We start from the raw sequence: 20,414 nt of genomic DNA, 5'->3' as shown, positions 1-20,414 counted from the left end.
ATGGGCAATCCTAGTTTGAGCCCGGCCCCTGACAGCTGTACCGTCAATACTGCCCTGATGGCGGCCCTGGCCCACTGAGTGACACAATATATGTGTCCCCATATACAAAGTATCAGATGTATCTGATACAGATATTTTCTCATGTCTAGAGAGTTTATAGTTGTCTCTGCTGCAGTATAATACTGATTTACTTTTCTTATAAGCTATTTGTCCTGTGTCAGAGTGTATATGGAATTTACATAGAACCAGATACAGGAGACGACTTACCATAGACTCTAAGATCAAAGGTGTCTGTAAGCAGCACATCCCCAGCAGAAGTGTATGCAGTAATAGTATATGTCCCCTCATTGCTGGATGTGAGATTGGTCAGTGTCAGGGAACCATTTCCATACATTGTGCATCTCCCTATACACACACTAAAGTATTGAGGAGATGAACCAGAATTGAGTAGTGCAGCAGGAAAACTTTTAAAACTCCATGATATAAGTCCATTGGCTTGGCTTGGCACAGACACATCAAAATGTACAGATCCTCCGAGAGCTCCATTAACCAGTGTATTAGCAGTCACAGCTCCTGGATGGAAGAAAGAATTACAGGTTTATAAGGGTTGCAGTCAGGGTTCTTGTTACTAATTGTTGCAGTTTTATAAAGCAAATCTGTTTCCCTCTACAAATGGCTATAAAGCTGTCAACATTGGTCTATCAATTCTTATAAATAGGGATGAGTGAATTGGCAGTAGTAGCAAAGTGAAGGGCTTCGCTAGGATCGCCCATCAGCTTATCGGCTGCCTTTGAACTGTGAGTTTAAAGGCAGCCAGCTGATAAACTGACAGCTGAGCCCAGTGAAGCACTTCACTTTGCTAGTGTTGTCAACAGTGTAAACAGTGTACAGCAGTACCTTTATAACTTGTCTGTGTCTTAATTTTTGCAAAAAAAGAAAAAAAAGAATAACAATTTAAGGTTCAGGAGGGATGTGTTTTTAATTCCTTAATGATGTATTACGAGTATACTCATCAAGCCGCCATTAAAGAGAAGTAGAGAGGGCTCATGGCGGGAACCCTCTCTGCAGCACGCCGGGGACCGCAGATATTAGCTGACATGGCTGATCGCCGCTCCTGGCTAATGAGCCATTTAGATGCAGCTGTCAAAACTGACAGCTGCATTTAAATGGCTTGTGTCCCTGGTGTCTAGATGGAAAGATGACCCCCCCTGTAATGCGATCCCTTCATCTCACCTGGCTGTGCCCCAGCATTGAACTGATGCTGATTCCAGCTCGGCAACCAAAAGCAGTCTGGAGCAATACCATTAGAATCAATGGAGCTATGTCATAGAGGAGAGGGAATTCCCTCCTACTGGGGGCGGGCCGGCCTGCCTCCTGTGCTTCAGCCCTGGCCCAGTACGCGTGGATAGAACGGCGCCGTACACGAGAACCGGGCTGTGGTTCAAAGAACGGACCGTGGCGACAGCTTCCCTGTGACGTCGCAGTTCGATCTGTGGGTCATATTAAAGAGGATGTACCTGATGTTACATCCTCTTTAAGCCAAATTTGGATAGGACTGCACTTAGGTAACCCCAGTGAACCCAGTCGAACGCCTTCTCCGCATGAAGAGCAAGGAACAGAGAAGGCGCAATATTAATGAAGCGACGGGTACCGAAGCCCACATGATTGTTCATTTTTGCCTACAGTTTTAAATAATTATTAAGTAATGAAATAGGCCTGAAATTGCTAGGCACATTGGGTGATTTCCCTGGTTTAGACAGCTACACTTCTAAGGCCTTCAACATTTTAGGGGAGAACGGGCCACATTTTATTGTCCAGTTGAGTGTTCTAGTTAGGTAGGGAACTAAGAATTGTTTATATTGTTTATAAAATTTGTTGGTGAACCCACTAGGGCCTGGAGATTTGTTAAGTTTAAGATTCTAATAGTGGTTAATACTTCTTCTGCTGTTATAGGGGAGGATAACATTGCCCCTGTTGCTCTGTTATTTTGTCAGATATCTGGTGGTGTAATAGGGCCCTTACAGTTAGCGTGCTTACATAGTTAAAATGACAGTGCTGATTTAGGACGACATACTGTCAGCACCACTAGTGCTCTATATGGCACCAGCACAGGATGTGGTAACAGTTAAATATGCATGGAGGCATGTCTCCTATGGTGTTGTAGAACTTTTCTATTATATGTTATACCAGTTACTAGAGATGGGCGAATTGGACTGTCCAAATCCGAACTTTTGAGTCGAACAGAACCAAACATTATGGCAGTTCGCATTAGCCAATCTAGCTTTAAAAAGCACTATATTATAATCCATATTCTTTATTCTTCTTCCAGCTTTTTTCTGCAATTAATACAGCCTGAGCGGCTTTGCGCACAGATGCCATTTATACTGCGTTTCGAAGCCCTCAGCATTGGCAGGTGTGCTAAGTATTTTTTGTTTTCAATGGATATGTTTAAAGAACCAAAATTTTCCAAAAGAATTAATGGCAGAATAATCAACACAGTTCAAACAGTAAAGAGCACAGACTAACCAGCTGATCACAGCACATATGCAAATAGCTGAAATGTAGCAGCCGATAGAAACTCGCAGGTCTTTCACTCAATGCCTGACAACATTCACATAGTTACATGTTCCCTATTGGCCAATAGAAGATGTAGAAGATAGAAGGTCCTTAATGATTTAATAAAATACATGATTGTCATGGTAATTGAGCAGTTTTCTTAACCAATATAAGGCTGCTGTGGATGCCACTGTAAAGGAGTTAAGGGAACAAATTCTATTTTAAAGGGCAGGCACTAATGTCCCTCTTAAAGGGCCGGCACCAAAATTGCTCTTAAAGGGACGGTACCAAAGCTGCTTTTAAAGGGGTGGTACCAAAGTTGCTCTTAAAAGGCAAATGCCAAGTACATTCTTAAAGGGGTGGTACCGAAGTAGTTCTTAAAGGTGCAAAACCTAAGTTACTCTTAAAGAGCCAGTGCCAAATACGCTCTTAAAGGGCCTGGGCCAAATTAACTCTTAAAGGACCAGTACCAAAGTTTCACTTAAAGGGACGGCACCATATTCACTCTTAAAGGGCCAGTACCAAAGTTTCTCTTAAAGGGGCGGTACCAAAGTCACTCCTAAAGGTACGGTACCAAAGTTGCTCCTAAAGGGATGGTATCGAAGGTGGTCTTAAAGGGCTGGTGCCATATTAGCTCTTAGAGGGATGGTACTAAATTCGTTCCTAAAGGAGTCGTACCAAAGTCACCCTTAAAAGGACAGTACCAAAGTTGGCACATAAGTTTCTCTTAAAGGGCTGGCACATAAGTTTCTCTTAAAGGGCTGGTGCCAAAGTCACTCTTAAAGGGGCGGTACCTAAGTCACTTTTGAAAGGACAGTACATAAGTAGCTCTTAAAGTGTGCACACTTGTTCTGAGGAAGGGAGAGGTTTCTCCCGAAAAATGTCAACCTTGTGCTTTTAAATAAACTTTTATTTTTTGGTTTTACATTACATTAGAATTCCACATTGGTTTATGGCAGCAGCGTTGGATTCATGCTACCCAATATTTCTTTTTATCAATTTTCATTTTGAGTAATGAAAAGTGGAATCTGATTGGTTGCTAGGGGCAACTAAGACAATTCTACTTTACACCAGTTTGATAAATCTCCCCCTATGTCTTTTCTCCTGGAAATCTAGTTCCAGGTGGGAAACTTCAGGGAGTGCTGTAAACTGTGACTAGTACAGTCTATCACAGGGGTACTCAACAACTTTTAGTGAAGATAATTGACAAAATGTGGGAGATCAGGTCCTCAAGAGAGACAGGAGTAGAAAATAAAAAGTATATAATATAATAAAATAAAAGGTAATAGTCCAGAATATGGAAGGGTCTCAGGAGGGCTAAATAAATATGGGTGAAGACATGCGATAGAAAATCAGGGTTATTAGAAACTAGATGGGAAATCACTGGTAGTGATGTGACTAGATGATGAATAATGAATGTGAATATAACAGATCACCTAGATCTAATCAAGATTAAATAAAACAGAAAATGTGCATAGGTATAAAAACAACAATAAAATGGTATAAAGCACAAATAAATATTGCAAAGTAGATAAATTTATTTTACAGATATAAAAAGTAGATCTGGTACCAAATCTCAAAAATGTGTTAGAATGCTAAAAATACCAATGAAACATGAGAAATAAAAAATAAAAAATAAAAATGAAAAAAATGAAGTAAAATATGAGTCCTATGTATTTTGATAAAAAGGAAAAGGAGATGGGAAAAACACAGAGCAATTAGGTGGTAAATTGGGTATACCCAGTCAATAGAAACTCTGCAGAGAGGAGTTAATTGATTTATTTTGAAGTAATACAATGGAGTTGTAAACAAGCAATTAAGTTGTAATTGGTCATCTGTGGCTGGTGATAAGTTGATGATTGGATCTTGTTAAGTATCCATAATATTTGTACAGTCATTAAGTGATTACTCAGCAAGAGTTACGGTGTTTGCAGTTCAGGCAACTGTCAGAGAAAGCCGGCAGTGATGTGCTCTCACTTGTTTAACACTTTGTGAGCTGCTTTTGCAGTATAATGTAATAAAATAAAAATGCTCACTGAATTAGTGGTTATCAGTGAAAGAAGCAGTATTTGGATTTACTGCAGTGCTTCAACTGTCAGAGAAAAGCCGGCAGCGATGTGCTCTCTCTTATTTAACACTTTGTCAGCCGCTTTTCTGCAGTGTAATAAAAAGATCCTCACTGAATTAGTGCTTGTCAGTGGGAGATGCAGTATTTAGATGTGATGCAGCACTTCTACTGTGATAGACAAACGCCGTTTGTTAAATGCAAGATAACAGTTGCTTGATAGGGAAATAGCTTGTGGTGCGATATGCACCTCTCACCCTTCTGCCGGTTGCTGGTTTCAGGCCAGGTCGGGTTCGGTGTGGAGCTATTCTTTTTCCTTTTCGGCGTGATCTGGTGCTGTTCCAAGTGTTGTAGCAGGCGCCTGCGGCTGGGTTTGCCTTCAGATTTATGGAGAGGATGACTTGCGCATGCTCAGTGGAGTTTGGGGCCCGCGGGACCTCGTGGATTTTTGGCGGCAATTACAAATTCTGCCGTTGGTGAGAAACAATTTTTACGTGGATGTAGTCTTATGGTATAAATTGCAGTGGGACTAGGAATTAGCTGGACGCGTTTCAGAGCCTTCTTGGCTCTTTCCTCAGCAGCGGATATAGTGTGAAAATGATGGAAATGTCCGATATTTAAAGGGACCATTCACCAATGATTAGATGCTAAATATCCAGTAGAGTCTAATCTCCGGACTGGAACATGAGTGACTGGTAAACAGTGGGGTGGATTTGATCAGAATAAAAAAAGGTACAATAACTGAACAGATCAAAGTGAAGTATATTGGAATATATTATATTATGTATATGCACATACACGATCAAATGCAAATACAGATAAACACACACAGACACACATATCTAAAGTAATAAATGAATGAAAACTATAGTGGAGACCAAATAAAATGGAATAACCTGTATAATTATTCATTGGAGTGATTATCAAGCAGTTATCAAAAGGGTTAGGATGTGAAGATGAGGTTTGGGGATATGGTAAGATGGAAAAATGTATCAATTAAAATAGTTATATGCTGGACAGAATGAGGATGTGAATATAAATGATGGTTTACATATCTTATTGATGCTAATCATGCATAAAAAGAAGGGGTAGCTGAAAGTTCTTTGTATAGCTGCAAGTGTCTTGTATAGTTGAAGATGTCTTGTACTAAACTTGTAGCTTGTCTGGAACTTGTTTATATGTAGTGTATGAATGTGGGCAACAGGGGACCAATCCCAGAGCCCGTCATTGCGCTAATAATACAGCCTGGCAAATGACTGGCCGTGAGCGAGGTCCCCCGGGCCGGAAAATATAGTTCACAGGAGATCACAAGAAGCCAAAAATTTCTAATTCTTCATTGAGGCCAATTGGTGCAATAGATTCGAAATCGTAAATAAACTTGGATTCTGTCCTTGACATGGCTGCAATGTAATTACCTCCCCTCCAACTTTTCTTAACTGATTGTATAGCAGTAAAAGTTGTGCCTGTGATGTCCATATTATGGAATTGTTTATAGTGTGATGATAGAGGGTGTTTGTCATTACCTTTCTTAATATTGTAAAAATGTTCATGGAGTCGGACCTTGAGGGATCTCTTAGTCCTACCTATGTATTGTTTTGCACAAGGGCACTGTATGAGATATATGACGCCCTTGGTATGGCACGTCAGGAGTTCTTTTATGGACCAGGTGAATTGGTTAGCTGTGGATGAGACTGTCGTGGTTTTTTTCGGGAACTTGGTGGTTTTGCAACATGAGCAGGACCCACATCTGTAAAAACCTTCAGTGTTTAGCCAGGTTGTGCTATTTGTTGCTGTCTGTTTGTTTCTAACTGTGGGTGCGACTTTAATTCCAAGATTTGGAGCCTTGGTGTATACTATGGGTGGTTTGGCTGGTAATAGTGATGATAGTATTTTATCACGACACAGGATAGACCAGTTTTTTTGAAATATCTTCTCTATTTGTTTGTGTTGTGGATTATAAGGTAAGATGATCTTAGACTCATTTTCGGTTGGAGAGGCGGAAGGAGTGTTAATAAAGAAGGTTCTTCTGTCAAGATTTAGTATTTTCGTGTAAGATTCTTTGATGATGTTCTCCGGATAGTGTTTTGTTCTAAACTGTTCTGATAGTTCTATGGCTTCTTGTTTAAAGGATTCTTCTGTTGTGCAATTTCTCTTTAAGCGTCTAAATTGGCTGACAGGAATATTGAGTAGCCACCTGGGAAGGTGGCAGCTGGAGAAAAGAATGTAGCTATTCTTTGCTGTGGGTTTTCTGAAGGTTTGGCATGTGAGTTTGTTGGTTGTAGCTGTAATTGATAGATCTAGGAATTCAATGTGTTGTGTACTGACATGTGGTGTGAACTTAAGATTGTATTCGTTGTTGTTGAGTTGTGATATGAATTGTTGTAGATCTGAGATATTGCCTTTCCAAATGAGGATGATGTCATCTATGTATCGTTTCCAAATGACTAGTTCTTGTCCTATAAGTTGTGTGATGGATTGGTTTTCCCAGTACGCCATAAATAGGTTTGCGTAGCTTGGTGCAAAACGGGTGCCCATGGCCGTACCGGTTATTTGGTTGTAGTAGTTGCCTTCAAAGTAGAAATAATTGTGAGTGAGGATGAAATGTACGGCCTGAAGGGTGAAATCAATTTGATCAGGTGGCATAGATGACTGTTGTAAAAAGTGACGAATGGCTTGTACCCCTAGTGTATGATCTATAACTGTGTATAATGATTGGACGTCTAGTGTAGCCATGATGTTATTTGGTTGCCAGGAAAAGGATTCAATAATTTCAACTACTTGTGTTGTGTCTTTGATATAGGAAGGTGTGGATTGGACTAACGGTTGAAGGATCTTGTCTAGATAGTTGGATAAATTTGCAGTGAGTGATCCTATGCCGGAGATAATAGGGCGACCAGGGGGATTGGATGGATTTTTATGGACTTTGGGAATGCAGTAAAAGACCGGTAATCTACAATCTGTACCTCGTATGTAATCGTATTCCTTGGGATTGAGTATATCCTGTTCTAAGGCAACATCACAAAGTGTTTTCAGTTCTGATTCATAATGTTCTCCTGGATCTGATTGAAGTGGATCGTATGTGGAAGTGTCTTGTAACTGTTTGTAACATTCCTCATTGTATTTACACGTGTCTAAAATTACGATACCGCCCCCTTTGTCTGCGGGGCGTATCGTGATATCTAAATTATTCTGAAGTTGTTTGATAGAAAGACGTTCTTTATGTGTGAGATTGGATTTTCTTGGTTTCGGTTGTAGTTTTCGGATGTCGGCTTCGACAGCTCTCTTGAAAGCCATGACTTCCTGTCCTGCTTCGTGTCGCGGTGTGTTTTTCCCATCTCCTTTTCCTTTTTATCAAAATACATAGGACTCATATTTTACTTCATTTTTTTCATTTTTATTTTTTATTTTTTATTTCTCATGTTTCATTGGTATTTTTAGCATTCTAACACATTTTTGAGATTTGGTACCAGATCTACCTTTTATATCTGTAAAATAAATTTATCTACTTTGCAATATTTATTTGTGCTTTATACCATTTTATTGTTGTTTTTATACCTATGCACATTTTCTGTTTTATTTAATCTTGATTAGATCTAGGTGATCTGTTATATTCACATTCATTATTCATCATCTAGTCACATCACTACCAGTGATTTCCCATCTAGTTTCTAATAACCCTGATTTTCTATCGCATGTCTTCACCCATATTTATTTAGCCCTCCTGAGACCCTTCCATATTCTGGACTATTACCTTTTATTTTATTATATTATATACTTTTTATTTTCTACTCCTGTCTCTCTTGAGGACCTGATCTCCCACATTTTGTCAATTATCTTTTCTTCTCCTAGGGTATAGGAGTTTTCTCAGGTTCACCTCGTCAGACACTATTTTGCAGTTGATCTCGCACTTCCCTCATTGTATCATATCCTTTACCAATATACCCACTTAGTGTTTGAAGCATCCTGCTAAGAATCCATTATGGATATCTGGACACACTTAGAAAGCAAAAAACGCAATATTGATGACTATACATTTCTCAACTCTCACACACATCCAGATAACACGAACAAAGATCTATCCTTGTCTAGACTTTTTCGAGATTTAGAATCTCTACTACATAAACGTTTAAGGCAACAATGGGAGATTAAAAGTCTCTCACATTACCTTGACCTTGATCTTATCCCAAAGGGTCTCACATTATACAAACTTCCTGCTAATGATTTAGTGAACGAAGACTTCACAAACAAATGGGATTCCTTTTTTAAAGCTCAATCGATATCCCTAGTACAACTCATCATCACTAGGAGAAAAGAAATCTTGACACAACTAGATGACCAAATAAGCACTATCAAAACTAAGTTAGAGACTTATCCAATTAATGAAGAATACCTCCAGTATCAAGAATGTGCATGCAAAAAATTAGACCAGTCCGAAATTGAAATAATGCAAAAAAAAGCCAAAAAACTTAGTTGGCACCAAAGCCAAAACAGACAGAAACCATTAGTGAACACTAACACCTCCATGCCTCAATCCTTCCAAATTCCTACACACAACAGGTTTACCCCACTCACACATGAACCCAACCATTTTTTAGCCACCGACCGGACTCAAACATCACAACACATACCTCCCCCGGCTTTCCAGACCAACAAAAGAATTCCATACAGTCCAAAACCCTACCATCCTCGACACAATCAGTCCAGACCTTACAACCATTATCCACCACAGACCTCACGCTCACACCCATCGACATCTCAGTCATACCAGAGAACTTACACCACAACCAGGAATACACATCACCCACCAGACCGTCAACCGTACCCAGCAGACCCATCTCATACCCCCAGGAAAAGGCCACACACAAACGATTCAGACGACGGAGATCACGCAGAACCCCCACAGAAACTGAGAATAGGCAAGAACCACTAACAGTTACGAATTCAGTAATCAATCTCAGTTCAGTTCAACTCACACCGTCCCAACTCTCCTTGCTAAACAAAGGCTTGAAATTCGCACCCAACAACACTCTCAATAAATTCGACACCTATATTGGGCTAGAAAAGTACATTCGTAAGTTATGCTTAACTAAATACCATATTAAGCATCCTTTAGAACATACTGCGACAGATACTGACAAATACACACACACCAATTGCTCTATGAAATCCAACTTCTATCCGCGACACGAAGCAGGACAGGAAGTCATGGCTTTCAAGAGAGCTGTCGAAGCCGACATCCGAAAACTACAACCGAAACCAAGAAAATCCAATCTCACACATAAAGAACGTCTTTCTATCAAACAACTTCAGAATAATTTAGATATCACGATACGCCCCGCAGACAAAGGGGGCGGTATCGTAATTTTAGACACGTGTAAATACAATGAGGAATGTTACAAACAGTTACAAGACACTTCCACATACGATCCACTTCAATCAGATCCAGGAGAACATTATGAATCAGAACTGAAAACACTTTGTGATGTTGCCTTAGAACAGGATATACTCAATCCCAAGGAATACGATTACATACGAGGTACAGATTGTAGATTACCGGTCTTTTACTGCATTCCCAAAGTCCATAAAAATCCATCCAATCCCCCTGGTCGCCCTATTATCTCCGGCATAGGATCACTCACTGCAAATTTATCCAACTATCTAGACAAGATCCTTCAACCGTTAGTCCAATCCACACCTTCCTATATCAAAGACACAACACAAGTAGTTGAAATTATTGAATCCTTTTCCTGGCAACCAAATAACATCATGGCTACACTAGACGTCCAATCATTATACACAGTTATAGATCATACACTAGGGGTACAAGCCATTCGTCACTTTTTACAACAGTCATCTATGCCACCTGATCAAATTGATTTCACCCTTCAGGCCGTACATTTCATCCTCACTCACAATTATTTCTACTTTGAAGGCAACTACTACAACCAAATAACCGGTACGGCCATGGGCACCCGTTTTGCACCAAGCTACGCAAACCTATTTATGGCGTACTGGGAAAACCAATCCATCACACAACTTATAGGACAAGAACTAGTCATTTGGAAACGATACATAGATGACATCATCCTCATTTGGAAAGGCAATATCTCAGATCTACAACAATTCATATCACAACTCAACAACAACGAATACAATCTTAAGTTCACACCACATGTCAGTACACAACACATTGAATTCCTAGATCTATCAATTACAGCTACAACCAACAAACTCACATGCCAAACCTTCAGAAAACCCACAGCAAAGAATAGCTACATTCTTTTCTCCAGCTGCCACCTTCCCAGGTGGCTACTCAATATTCCTGTCAGCCAATTTAGACGCTTAAAGAGAAATTGCACAACAGAAGAATCCTTTAAACAAGAAGCCATAGAACTATCAGAACAGTTTAGAACAAAACACTATCCGGAGAACATCATCAAAGAATCTTACACGAAAATACTAAATCTTGACAGAAGAACCTTCTTTATTAACACTCCTTCCGCCTCTCCAACCGAAAATGAGTCTAAGATCATCTTACCTTATAATCCACAACACAAACAAATAGAGAAGATATTTCAAAAAAACTGGTCTATCCTGTGTCGTGATAAAATACTATCATCACTATTACCAGCCAAACCACCCATAGTATACACCAAGGCTCCAAATCTTGGAATTAAAGTCGCACCCACAGTTAGAAACAAACAGACAGCAACAAATAGCACAACCTGGCTAAACACTGAAGGTTTTTACAGATGTGGGTCCTGCTCATGTTGCAAAACCACCAAGTTCCCGAAAAAAACCACGACAGTCTCATCCACAGCTAACCAATTCACCTGGTCCATAAAAGAACTCCTGACGTGCCATACCAAGGGCGTCATATATCTCATACAGTGCCCTTGTGCAAAACAATACATAGGTAGGACTAAGAGATCCCTCAAGGTCCGACTCCATGAACATTTTTACAATATTAAGAAAGGTAATGACAAACACCCTCTATCATCACACTATAAACAATTCCATAATATGGACATCACAGGCACAACTTTTACTGCTATACAATCAGTTAAGAAAAGTTGGAGGGGAGGTAATTACATTGCAGCCATGTCAAGGACAGAATCCAAGTTTATTTACGATTTCGAATCTATTGCACCAATTGGCCTCAATGAAGAATTAGAAATTTTTGGCTTCTTGTGATCTCCTGTGAACTATATTTTCCGGCCCGGGGGACCTCGCTCACGGCCAGTCATTTGCCAGGCTGTATTATTAGCGCAATGACGGGCTCTGGGATTGGTCCCCTGTTGCCCACATTCATACACTACATATAAACAAGTTCCAGACAAGCTACAAGTTTAGTACAAGACATCTTCAACTATACAAGACACTTGCAGCTATACAAAGAACTTTCAGCTACCCCTTCTTTTTATGCATGATTAGCATCAATAAGATATGTAAACCATCATTTATATTCACATCCTCATTCTGTCCAGCATATAACTATTTTAATTGATACATTTTTCCATCTTACCATATCCCCAAACCTCATCTTCACATCCTAACCCTTTTGATAACTGCTTGATAATCACTCCAATGAATAATTATACAGGTTATTCCATTTTATTTGGTCTCCACTATAGTTTTCATTCATTTATTACTTTAGATATGTGTGTCTGTGTGTGTTTATCTGTATTTGCATTTGATCGTGTATGTGCATATACATAATATAATATATTCCAATATACTTCACTTTGATCTGTTCAGTTATTGTACCTTTTTTTATTCTGATCAAATCCACCCCACTGTTTACCAGTCACTCATGTTCCAGTCCGGAGATTAGACTCTACTGGATATTTAGCATCTAATCATTGGTGAATGGTCCCTTTAAATATCGGACATTTCCATCATTTTCACACTATATCCGCTGCTGAGGAAAGAGCCAAGAAGGCTCTGAAACGCGTCCAGCTAATTCCTAGTCCCACTGCAATTTATACCATAAGACTACATCCACGTAAAAATTGTTTCTCACCAACGGCAGAATTTGTAATTGCCGCCAAAAATCCACGAGGTCCCGCGGGCCCCAAACTCCACTGAGCATGCGCAAGTCATCCTCTCCATAAATCTGAAGGCAAACCCAGCCGCAGGCGCCTGCTACAACACTTGGAACAGCACCAGATCACGCCGAAAAGGAAAAAGAATAGCTCCACACCGAACCCGACCTGGCCTGAAACCAGCAACCGGCAGAAGGGTGAGAGGTGCATATCGCACCACAAGCTATTTTCCTATCAAGCAACTGTTATCTTGCATTTAACAAACGGCGTTTGTCTATCACAGTAGAAGTGCTGCATCACATCTAAATACTGCATCTCCCACTGACAAGCACTAATTCAGTGAGGATCTTTTTATTACACTGCAGAAAAGCGGCTGACAAAGTGTTAAATAAGAGAGAGCACATCGCTGCCGGCTTTTCTCTGACAGTTGAAGCACTGCAGTAAATCCAAATACTGCTTCTTTCACTGATAACCACTAATTCAGTGAGCATTTTTATTTTATTACATTATACTGCAAAAGCAGCTCACAAAGTGTTAAACAAGTGAGAGCACATCACTGCCGGCTTTCTCTGACAGTTGCCTGAACTGCAAACACCGTAACTCTTGCTGAGTAATCACTTAATGACTGTACAAATATTATGGATACTTAACAAGATCCAATCATCAACTTATCACCAGCCACAGATGACCAATTACAACTTAATTGCTTGTTTACAACTCCATTGTATTACTTCAAAATAAATCAATTAACTCCTCTCTGCAGAGTTTCTATTGACTGGGTATACCCAATTTACCACCTAATTGCTCTGTGTTTTTCCCATCTCCTTTTCCTTTTTATCAAAATACATAGGACTCATATTTTACTTCATTTTTTTCATTTTTATTTTTTATTTTTTATTTCTCATGTTTCATTGGTATTTTTAGCATTCTAACACATTTTTGAGATTGGTACCAGATCTACTTTTTATATCTGTAAAATAAATTTATCTACTTTGCAATATTTATTTGTGCTTTATACCATTTTATTGTTGTTTTTATACCTATGCACATTTTCTGTTTTATTTAATCTTGATTAGATCTAGGTGATCTGTTATATTCACATTCATTATTCATCATCTAGTCACATCACTACCAGTGATTTCCCATCTAGTTTCTAATAACCCTGATTTTCTATCGCATGTCTTCACCCATATTTATTTAGCCCTCCTGAGACCCTTCCATATTCTGGACTATTACCTTTTATTTTATTATATTATATACTTTTTATTTTCTACTCCTGTCTCTCTTGAGGACCTGATCTCCCACATTTTGTCAATTATCTTTTCTTCTCCTAGGGTATAGGAGTTTTCTCAGGTTCACCTCGTCAGACACTATTTTGCAGTTGATCTCGCACTTCCCTCATTGTATCATAACTTTTAGTGAAGGTCCACTTACCAGGGTCTATTGTCAGGTGAAGGTCCGAGCTGAACATCAGTAGGAAACGTGTTTTGTTACTTTTCACAAAGGTTGTTCAACTATTTATATACAGAATTGCCTCTTATTAGCGGAAAACTCACATTTTTTCTCTTTCATTGAAATTAGGTACAAAGGGGGTGACTTCCCTAGTAGTATATAGCCCCCCCCCTGTGCGCTCTCCACCAGTAGTATATAGCCCCCCTGTGAGCTCTCCCTCTGTAGTATATAGCCCCCTGTGCACTCTCTACCTCTAATATAGCCCCAGTAGTATATAGCCCCCCGTGCGCTTTCCCCCAGAAGTATATAGCCCCCTATGCACTTTTCGCCTGTAGTATATAGCCCCCCTATGCTCTCTCAGTAGTATATAGCCCCCCTGTGAGCACCCCCCAGTAGTATATAGCCCCCCTGTGCACTCTCCCCCAGTAGTATATAGCCCCCCTGTGCGCTCTCCCCCTGTAGTATATAGCCCCCCTGTGAGCTCTCCCTCAGTAGTATATAGCCCCCTTTGCGCTCTCCCCCAGTAGTATATAGCCCCCCTGTGCGCTCTCCCCCTGTAGTATATAGCCCCCATGTGAGCTCTCCCTCAGTAGTATATAGCCCCTGTGTGATCTCTCCCAGTAGTATATAGCCCCCCTGTGATCTCTCCCAGTAGTATATAGCCCCCTTGTGCGATTTCCCCGTAGTATATAGCCCCCTATGCGCTTTCCGCCTGTAGTATACAGCCCCCCTGTTCTTTCTCCCAGTAGTATATAGCCCCCCCTGTGAGCACCCCCTAGTAGTATATAGCCCCCTGTGCACTCTCCCACTCCCATATAGCCCCCTGTGCACTGTCCCCCTCCCATATAGGCCCCCTGTGTGCTCCCCCCCTCCCATATAGCCCCCTGTGCACTGTCCCCCTCCCATATAGGCCCCCTGTGTGCTCCCCCTCTCCCATATAGCCCCATGTGCGTTCTCACCCTCCCATATAGCCCCCTGTGCACTCTCCCCCTCCCATATAGCCCCTCTGTGCACTCTCCCCTGTAGTATATAGCCCCCCTGTGCGCTCTCCCCCTCCCATATAGCCCCCCTGTAGTATATAGCCCCCCTGTGCGCTCTCCCCTGTAGTATATAGCCCCTTCGTACAAGTCGCCCAGACAAAAAAAACAAACAAACCACAACTCACCTAGCACCTCGCTCCCCCCGCTGCGGCTGTCTTCTTCTCTTCCTCTGTCGGCCCGGTCCCCGGCTGATACGCGCTCTCTGGGGACGTCCCGGGGATTCCCCAGCAGAACGTGCACCAGCGACTTCAGTGTATGCCGCCGGTCTGCTCTACCGGAAGTTCAGGCCGGCGGCGTACACTGAGGTCACTGGAGCATGCTCTGCTGAGGAATCCCTGGGACGTCCCCAGAGAGCGCGTATTAGCCGGCAGCCAGGCTGACCCTGCCCCCAGCTCCACAGGCGTACGGAAATCTAAGGACAGTACGCCTATGGGGCGGGAGGCAGTGCGGTGGGGGAACGGGACACATGGGACGGTTGGGAAGTCTGGTCAGGGGTCCAGACAGCTGGCCTCCGCCAGTTGAGGACCCCTGGTCTATCAGATTCTGACGTGCAAAATTGTCTGTGCAGGTGAACAGAGTAAATGAGAAGACTCACACAATTCTCGACCGCCACTGGTCTCTATATTCAACACTGCAATGTGAATTGGAGCCAATCTTATCTGTAATATTTAAGTGAAGTTAAAGCAGAAATAAAGCAGGAGTTCATCTCACTATTTGCTGTCTTCGCATTTCTTTATTCATATATGCGTATCCATAAGGCTGAGGAGGCTTTTTGAGGTATGCATACACGGAGTTAGCGTGGGTCCCGTCTGCTGGGCGACGTTTCGAGGGTGTATCCTTCTTACTCACGCATGCTGACGGGATGTACGCCTCACCTTTTACTTCCATGAAGCCCGGCCCTATGCGTGACATCACATATTGGATTTACGTAAGAATTCAGGCATACTTTTTTTTTAGTATATATGCTATACAAGTAGTATTATAGATAATGATCGGCAATATAAATATAGATAAACTGGACCTTAATATAAAAGGAGATGAAAAGTTCTCATAATAAACCCACAAATTTCACTTTACAAAACAAAGATTTTTGAGAGCCAGAAAGAAAGGTACATACCCTTGTTTAAACTGTCAGAATTGTTCATCCATTACTAAAGGTGAAACCATGCGGCATCCTACTAAAGGATATGAGATCCCCTTAAAGGGATATTACACGTGCTCTACTAGCAATGTGATATACCTTTTAAAATGCCCATGTGGTATAGTCTACTTGGGGCAAACAAGTAGACAGGTCAGAATAAGGATCAACGAACATATAGCACTAATAAGGAAACATTTAAAAAGGGAACATATAACCACAGGGGAAACATCATATGGTGAGACAACAGTAGCAAGACATTTCAAAGAAAGAGAACACCAAGTACATGAGTTGAAAGGGCATGTATTAGAAGAAGTAGACAACAGAGGGACACAAACCAGCATCAGAAGAAGGTTATTACAGAGAGAATGTTATTGGATCAGAACCCTGGAGAGTGTGGAACCGAAAGGGTTAAACGAAATTTGTAGCTTTAGGGCATTTTTGTAAAGTGAAATTTATAGGTTAATTATGAGACCTTTTCATGTCCTTTTATATTAAAGTCCGGTTTATCTATATTTATATTTCCAATTATTATCTATAATACTACTTGTATAGCATATATATTAAAAAAAATGTATGACTGAATTCTTACGTAAATCCAATATGTGATGTCTCGCATAGGGTCGGGCTTCATGAAAGTAAAAGGTGAGGCGTACATCCCGTCAGCACGCATGAGTAAGAGGGATACACCCTCAAAACGTTGCGCGGCAGACGGGACCCACGCTAACTCCGTGTATGCATACCTTAAAGGGAACCATTCACCCCGTGGCCCCCGTTATAAACAGACAAACAGTCACATAAAGGTCAATATACTTACCATATCGCTCCCGGTCCCGTCCCGGATCTCGTTGTTGACACGGAGAAATCGCCGAATCTTCTTCTCCCGCCCATTATGGTAATGAGCTGAGATGAGTCCAACGTCCATAGGAAACGACGGACGAGTCCAACTTATTCATGAGGTCCTCTTCTCGTCGCCGCCCATCCACGCCTCCTGGAACTTGATTGACGTCTTCAGTCTTCAGTCTCCTCACGAATTCCCGCGCAGGCGCCGTTGCGAAGGTCTCGTCATCTCTTCTGCGCCTGCGCGGTAAACAGGATACGTGCTCTTGACGTTCCTGTGTACCGCGCATGCGCGAAGTCCAACACGTCACCAGCTCTGACAATCGGTGCACGCGCAGTAAACATTGAAGCTGTGGAGCGGCTTCAATTGTGAACTGCGCATGCGCCGAAAACGACCGTCACGGTGCCTGCGCGGGATCCGGCGAGAAGAGAGAAGACGAAGAAGACCCGGCGTCAATCAAGTGTCGGAGGCGGGGAGAAGGCTGGACTTCGGGCCGGCGGCGCTCATTACCATAATGGGCGCGAGAAGAAGATTCGGCGATTTCTCCGTGTCAACAACGAGATCCGGGACGGGACCGGGAGCGATATGGTAAGTATATTGACCTTTATGTGACTGTTTGTCTGTTTATAACGGGGGCCACGGGGTGAATGGTTCCCTTTAAAAAAGCCTCCTCAGCCTTATGAATACACATATATGAATAAAGAAATGTGAAGACGGCAAATAGTGAGTCGAACTCCTGCTTTATTTCTGCTTTAACTTCACTTGAATACTATCAGATTCTGAGCCTGAGCTTCAGTGCATTGTACTCTGCATCACACATCAAGGGGCAGATTTGGTGAGGTAGGGGGAGACACCAGCATGGTGTGCAGTACTAGTGAAAAGTCTTAAAAGAAAAAAAAAACAGCATAATAAAACTTTTCCCCTTTTCCCCTTTGTGTAAGTAACTATAGGTATCCTGTACTGCAGGCTGATAATAGTAATAATATGAGGAGAAACTGAATAACAAAGATGAAATTGCTAAAACATTTCTAAAATTTATATCTATATATTCTGAGACCATTAAATTCCTCACCTGCACCTTGTAGCAGCAGAATCCATGAGAGAAGAACCCGACCTTGTCCCATCTCCGTGTTCTTCCTCTTACTATGATCTATCTCATATTTCCTGAACTTTCTGTTTAAAACTTCTGTGTAATAGTAAGCTTAGCTACAGGTTAGTCTTTTGTGATGCATGGAACACTCGCCCCCTACTGGTAAAGTGGTGGAAATGCAGAAATCTCTGTACAATTACAGGCTTTGTTCACACAACAGGATGGCCGTCCTTTAGTAAACAATAGAGATGAGCGAATACGATTCGATCGAGATGGTATTCAATCGAATATTGTGGTATTCAAAAGATTTGAATTCAATCGAGTAGTGTGACAAATACGCGGGAAACATTCGAAAGCCCTCCCATCGCAGTTGGTGCTTTTTTTATTCCAATACCATGCAGGGAGGCCGTGAGGGACCCTGGGAGTACGCACGCAGTCATTGGATGGCTGAACCATATGACCTCGAATCTTAAATACAAGCCTCCCGACTCTTGACCGCAGATGCGCTTTCAACCTATCCAGGGAAAGATCTTACAGCAAGGAGAGAAAGGTTTTAGTAGCGTTTTGTTTAGGCAGATAGATAGGCAACCCAAAAGTCCTTTTCAGGGCTAAGATCAAGCAAAAAAGTCATCTCTGAATCCAAAGCTTCTCAGTGCTAAGAAATAGATGATATAACAGCAGCATCAGCAGCAGGTGTATTCATTCCAGTACCCTGTGTGTACAAGTGACTTATAGTGTCCCTGTTTAACACCACTAGGGCACATTATACATACTGTTCCAGAAGCCCACCAGGGGTACCTGATATACAGTGGTGCCTTGGATTATGAGCATAATTCGTTCCAGGACCGTGCTTGTAATGCAAATCCACTCTTAAACCAAAACAAAACTTCTCATAAGAAATCACTGAAATGCAGACAATTGGTTCCACACCCCAAAAATGATGATTTATTATTCTGAATAACATGTAAAACAGATGAAACAAACAATGAGAAACAGCAGAATATGTGATATTTTATGTTACTGTACAGTATAGCAATCAGCATGTGGTGTATAATGTATAGTAAGTGCATAAACCTGATAACACAGCAGCAGTTTGTGGAGACAGGATGGAGCCGCAGATCCCCATAATAGGGAGGATGGGAAACACAATGGCTGGCAGAGACTGCAGGGGGCATGAAGGAATGAGCAGGGCAGATGTGGGCACATACATGCAGCACTCTCTGTCCGAGAGATTACCTCCACAGTCATGTCCCCTAATGCAGGGCCGGGACAAGAAGTTTTGGTGCCCTAGGCATAGATGGCAAATGGCCCCCCCCCCCCCCCCCCCGATCCCAGTGTTATAAGAACTGGTGCGCCACAGACAGTATAGTGCCCTAAAAGTGCCCCCACACTGTATTATGAGCCCCAATACATACAGTAGTATTTGCAGTGGGTATCCAAAACCTGTAACCTTGGTGTCTGAACACCTTAATACAACCTGACAGTTCTCCCCCCGATTTTCTGAAAGCAATGTTCCAGTACCGAACAAAACTTCAGAGGGAAATGTGTTTCGTATACCAAGGTGTTACTCTATATACAATAGCATAGTCACCTATATTACTGTACATACACTAGCATAGTCACCTATATTACTGTACATACACTAGCAGTCACCTATATTACTGTATATACAATAGCAGTCACCTATATTACTGTATATACACTAGCAGTCACCTATATTACTGTATATACACTAGCATAGTCACCTATATTACTGTATATACACTAGCATAGTCACCTATATTACTGTATATACACTAGCAGTCACCTATATTACTGTATATACAATAGCATAGTCACTTATTACTGTATATACAATAGTAGCACAGTCACCTATATTACTGTATATACAATAGTCACATATATTACTGTATATACAATAGCATAGTCACATATATTACTGTATATACAATAGCAGTCACCTATATTACTGTATATACAATAGCATAGTCACCTATATTACTGTATATACAATAGCATAGTCACCTATGTTACTGTATATACACTAGCATAGTCGCCTATATTACTGTATATACACTAGCATAGTCACCTATATTACTGTACATACACTAGCATAGTCACCTATATTACTGTATATACAATAGCAGTCACCTATATTACTGTATATACAATAGCATAGTCACCTAT

The 20,414-nt window shown here is 41.3% G+C and overlaps 1 protein-coding gene across 5 annotated transcripts in view; it reads right to left on the bottom strand.

Moving 5' to 3' along the window:
• The window catches only part of LOC138769420 (carcinoembryonic antigen-related cell adhesion molecule 1-like), an 86,864-nt gene that overhangs the window by 28,018 nt on the left and 38,432 nt on the right, over positions 1 to 20,414 (bottom strand). For 3 of the 5 annotated variants that reach the window (XM_069947877.1, XM_069947876.1, XM_069947875.1), the window contains one exon: positions 268 to 573. In XM_069947877.1, coding sequence (XP_069803978.1) covers positions 268 to 573 — 306 coding nt within the window. Of the gene's footprint in view, positions 1 to 267; positions 574 to 4,878; positions 4,904 to 18,209; positions 18,270 to 20,414 lie in introns of those variants that run through there. The other 2 variants (XM_069947878.1, XM_069947879.1) reach the window with 2 other exon arrangements.

The sequence above is a fragment of the Dendropsophus ebraccatus genome, chromosome 12 (genome assembly GCF_027789765.1).
Source record: "Dendropsophus ebraccatus isolate aDenEbr1 chromosome 12, aDenEbr1.pat, whole genome shotgun sequence".
Taxonomy (NCBI): domain Eukaryota; kingdom Metazoa; phylum Chordata; class Amphibia; order Anura; family Hylidae; genus Dendropsophus; species Dendropsophus ebraccatus.
The sequence above is the reverse complement of the archived record's forward strand: the minus strand, read 5'-3'. Positions and strand labels throughout refer to the sequence as shown.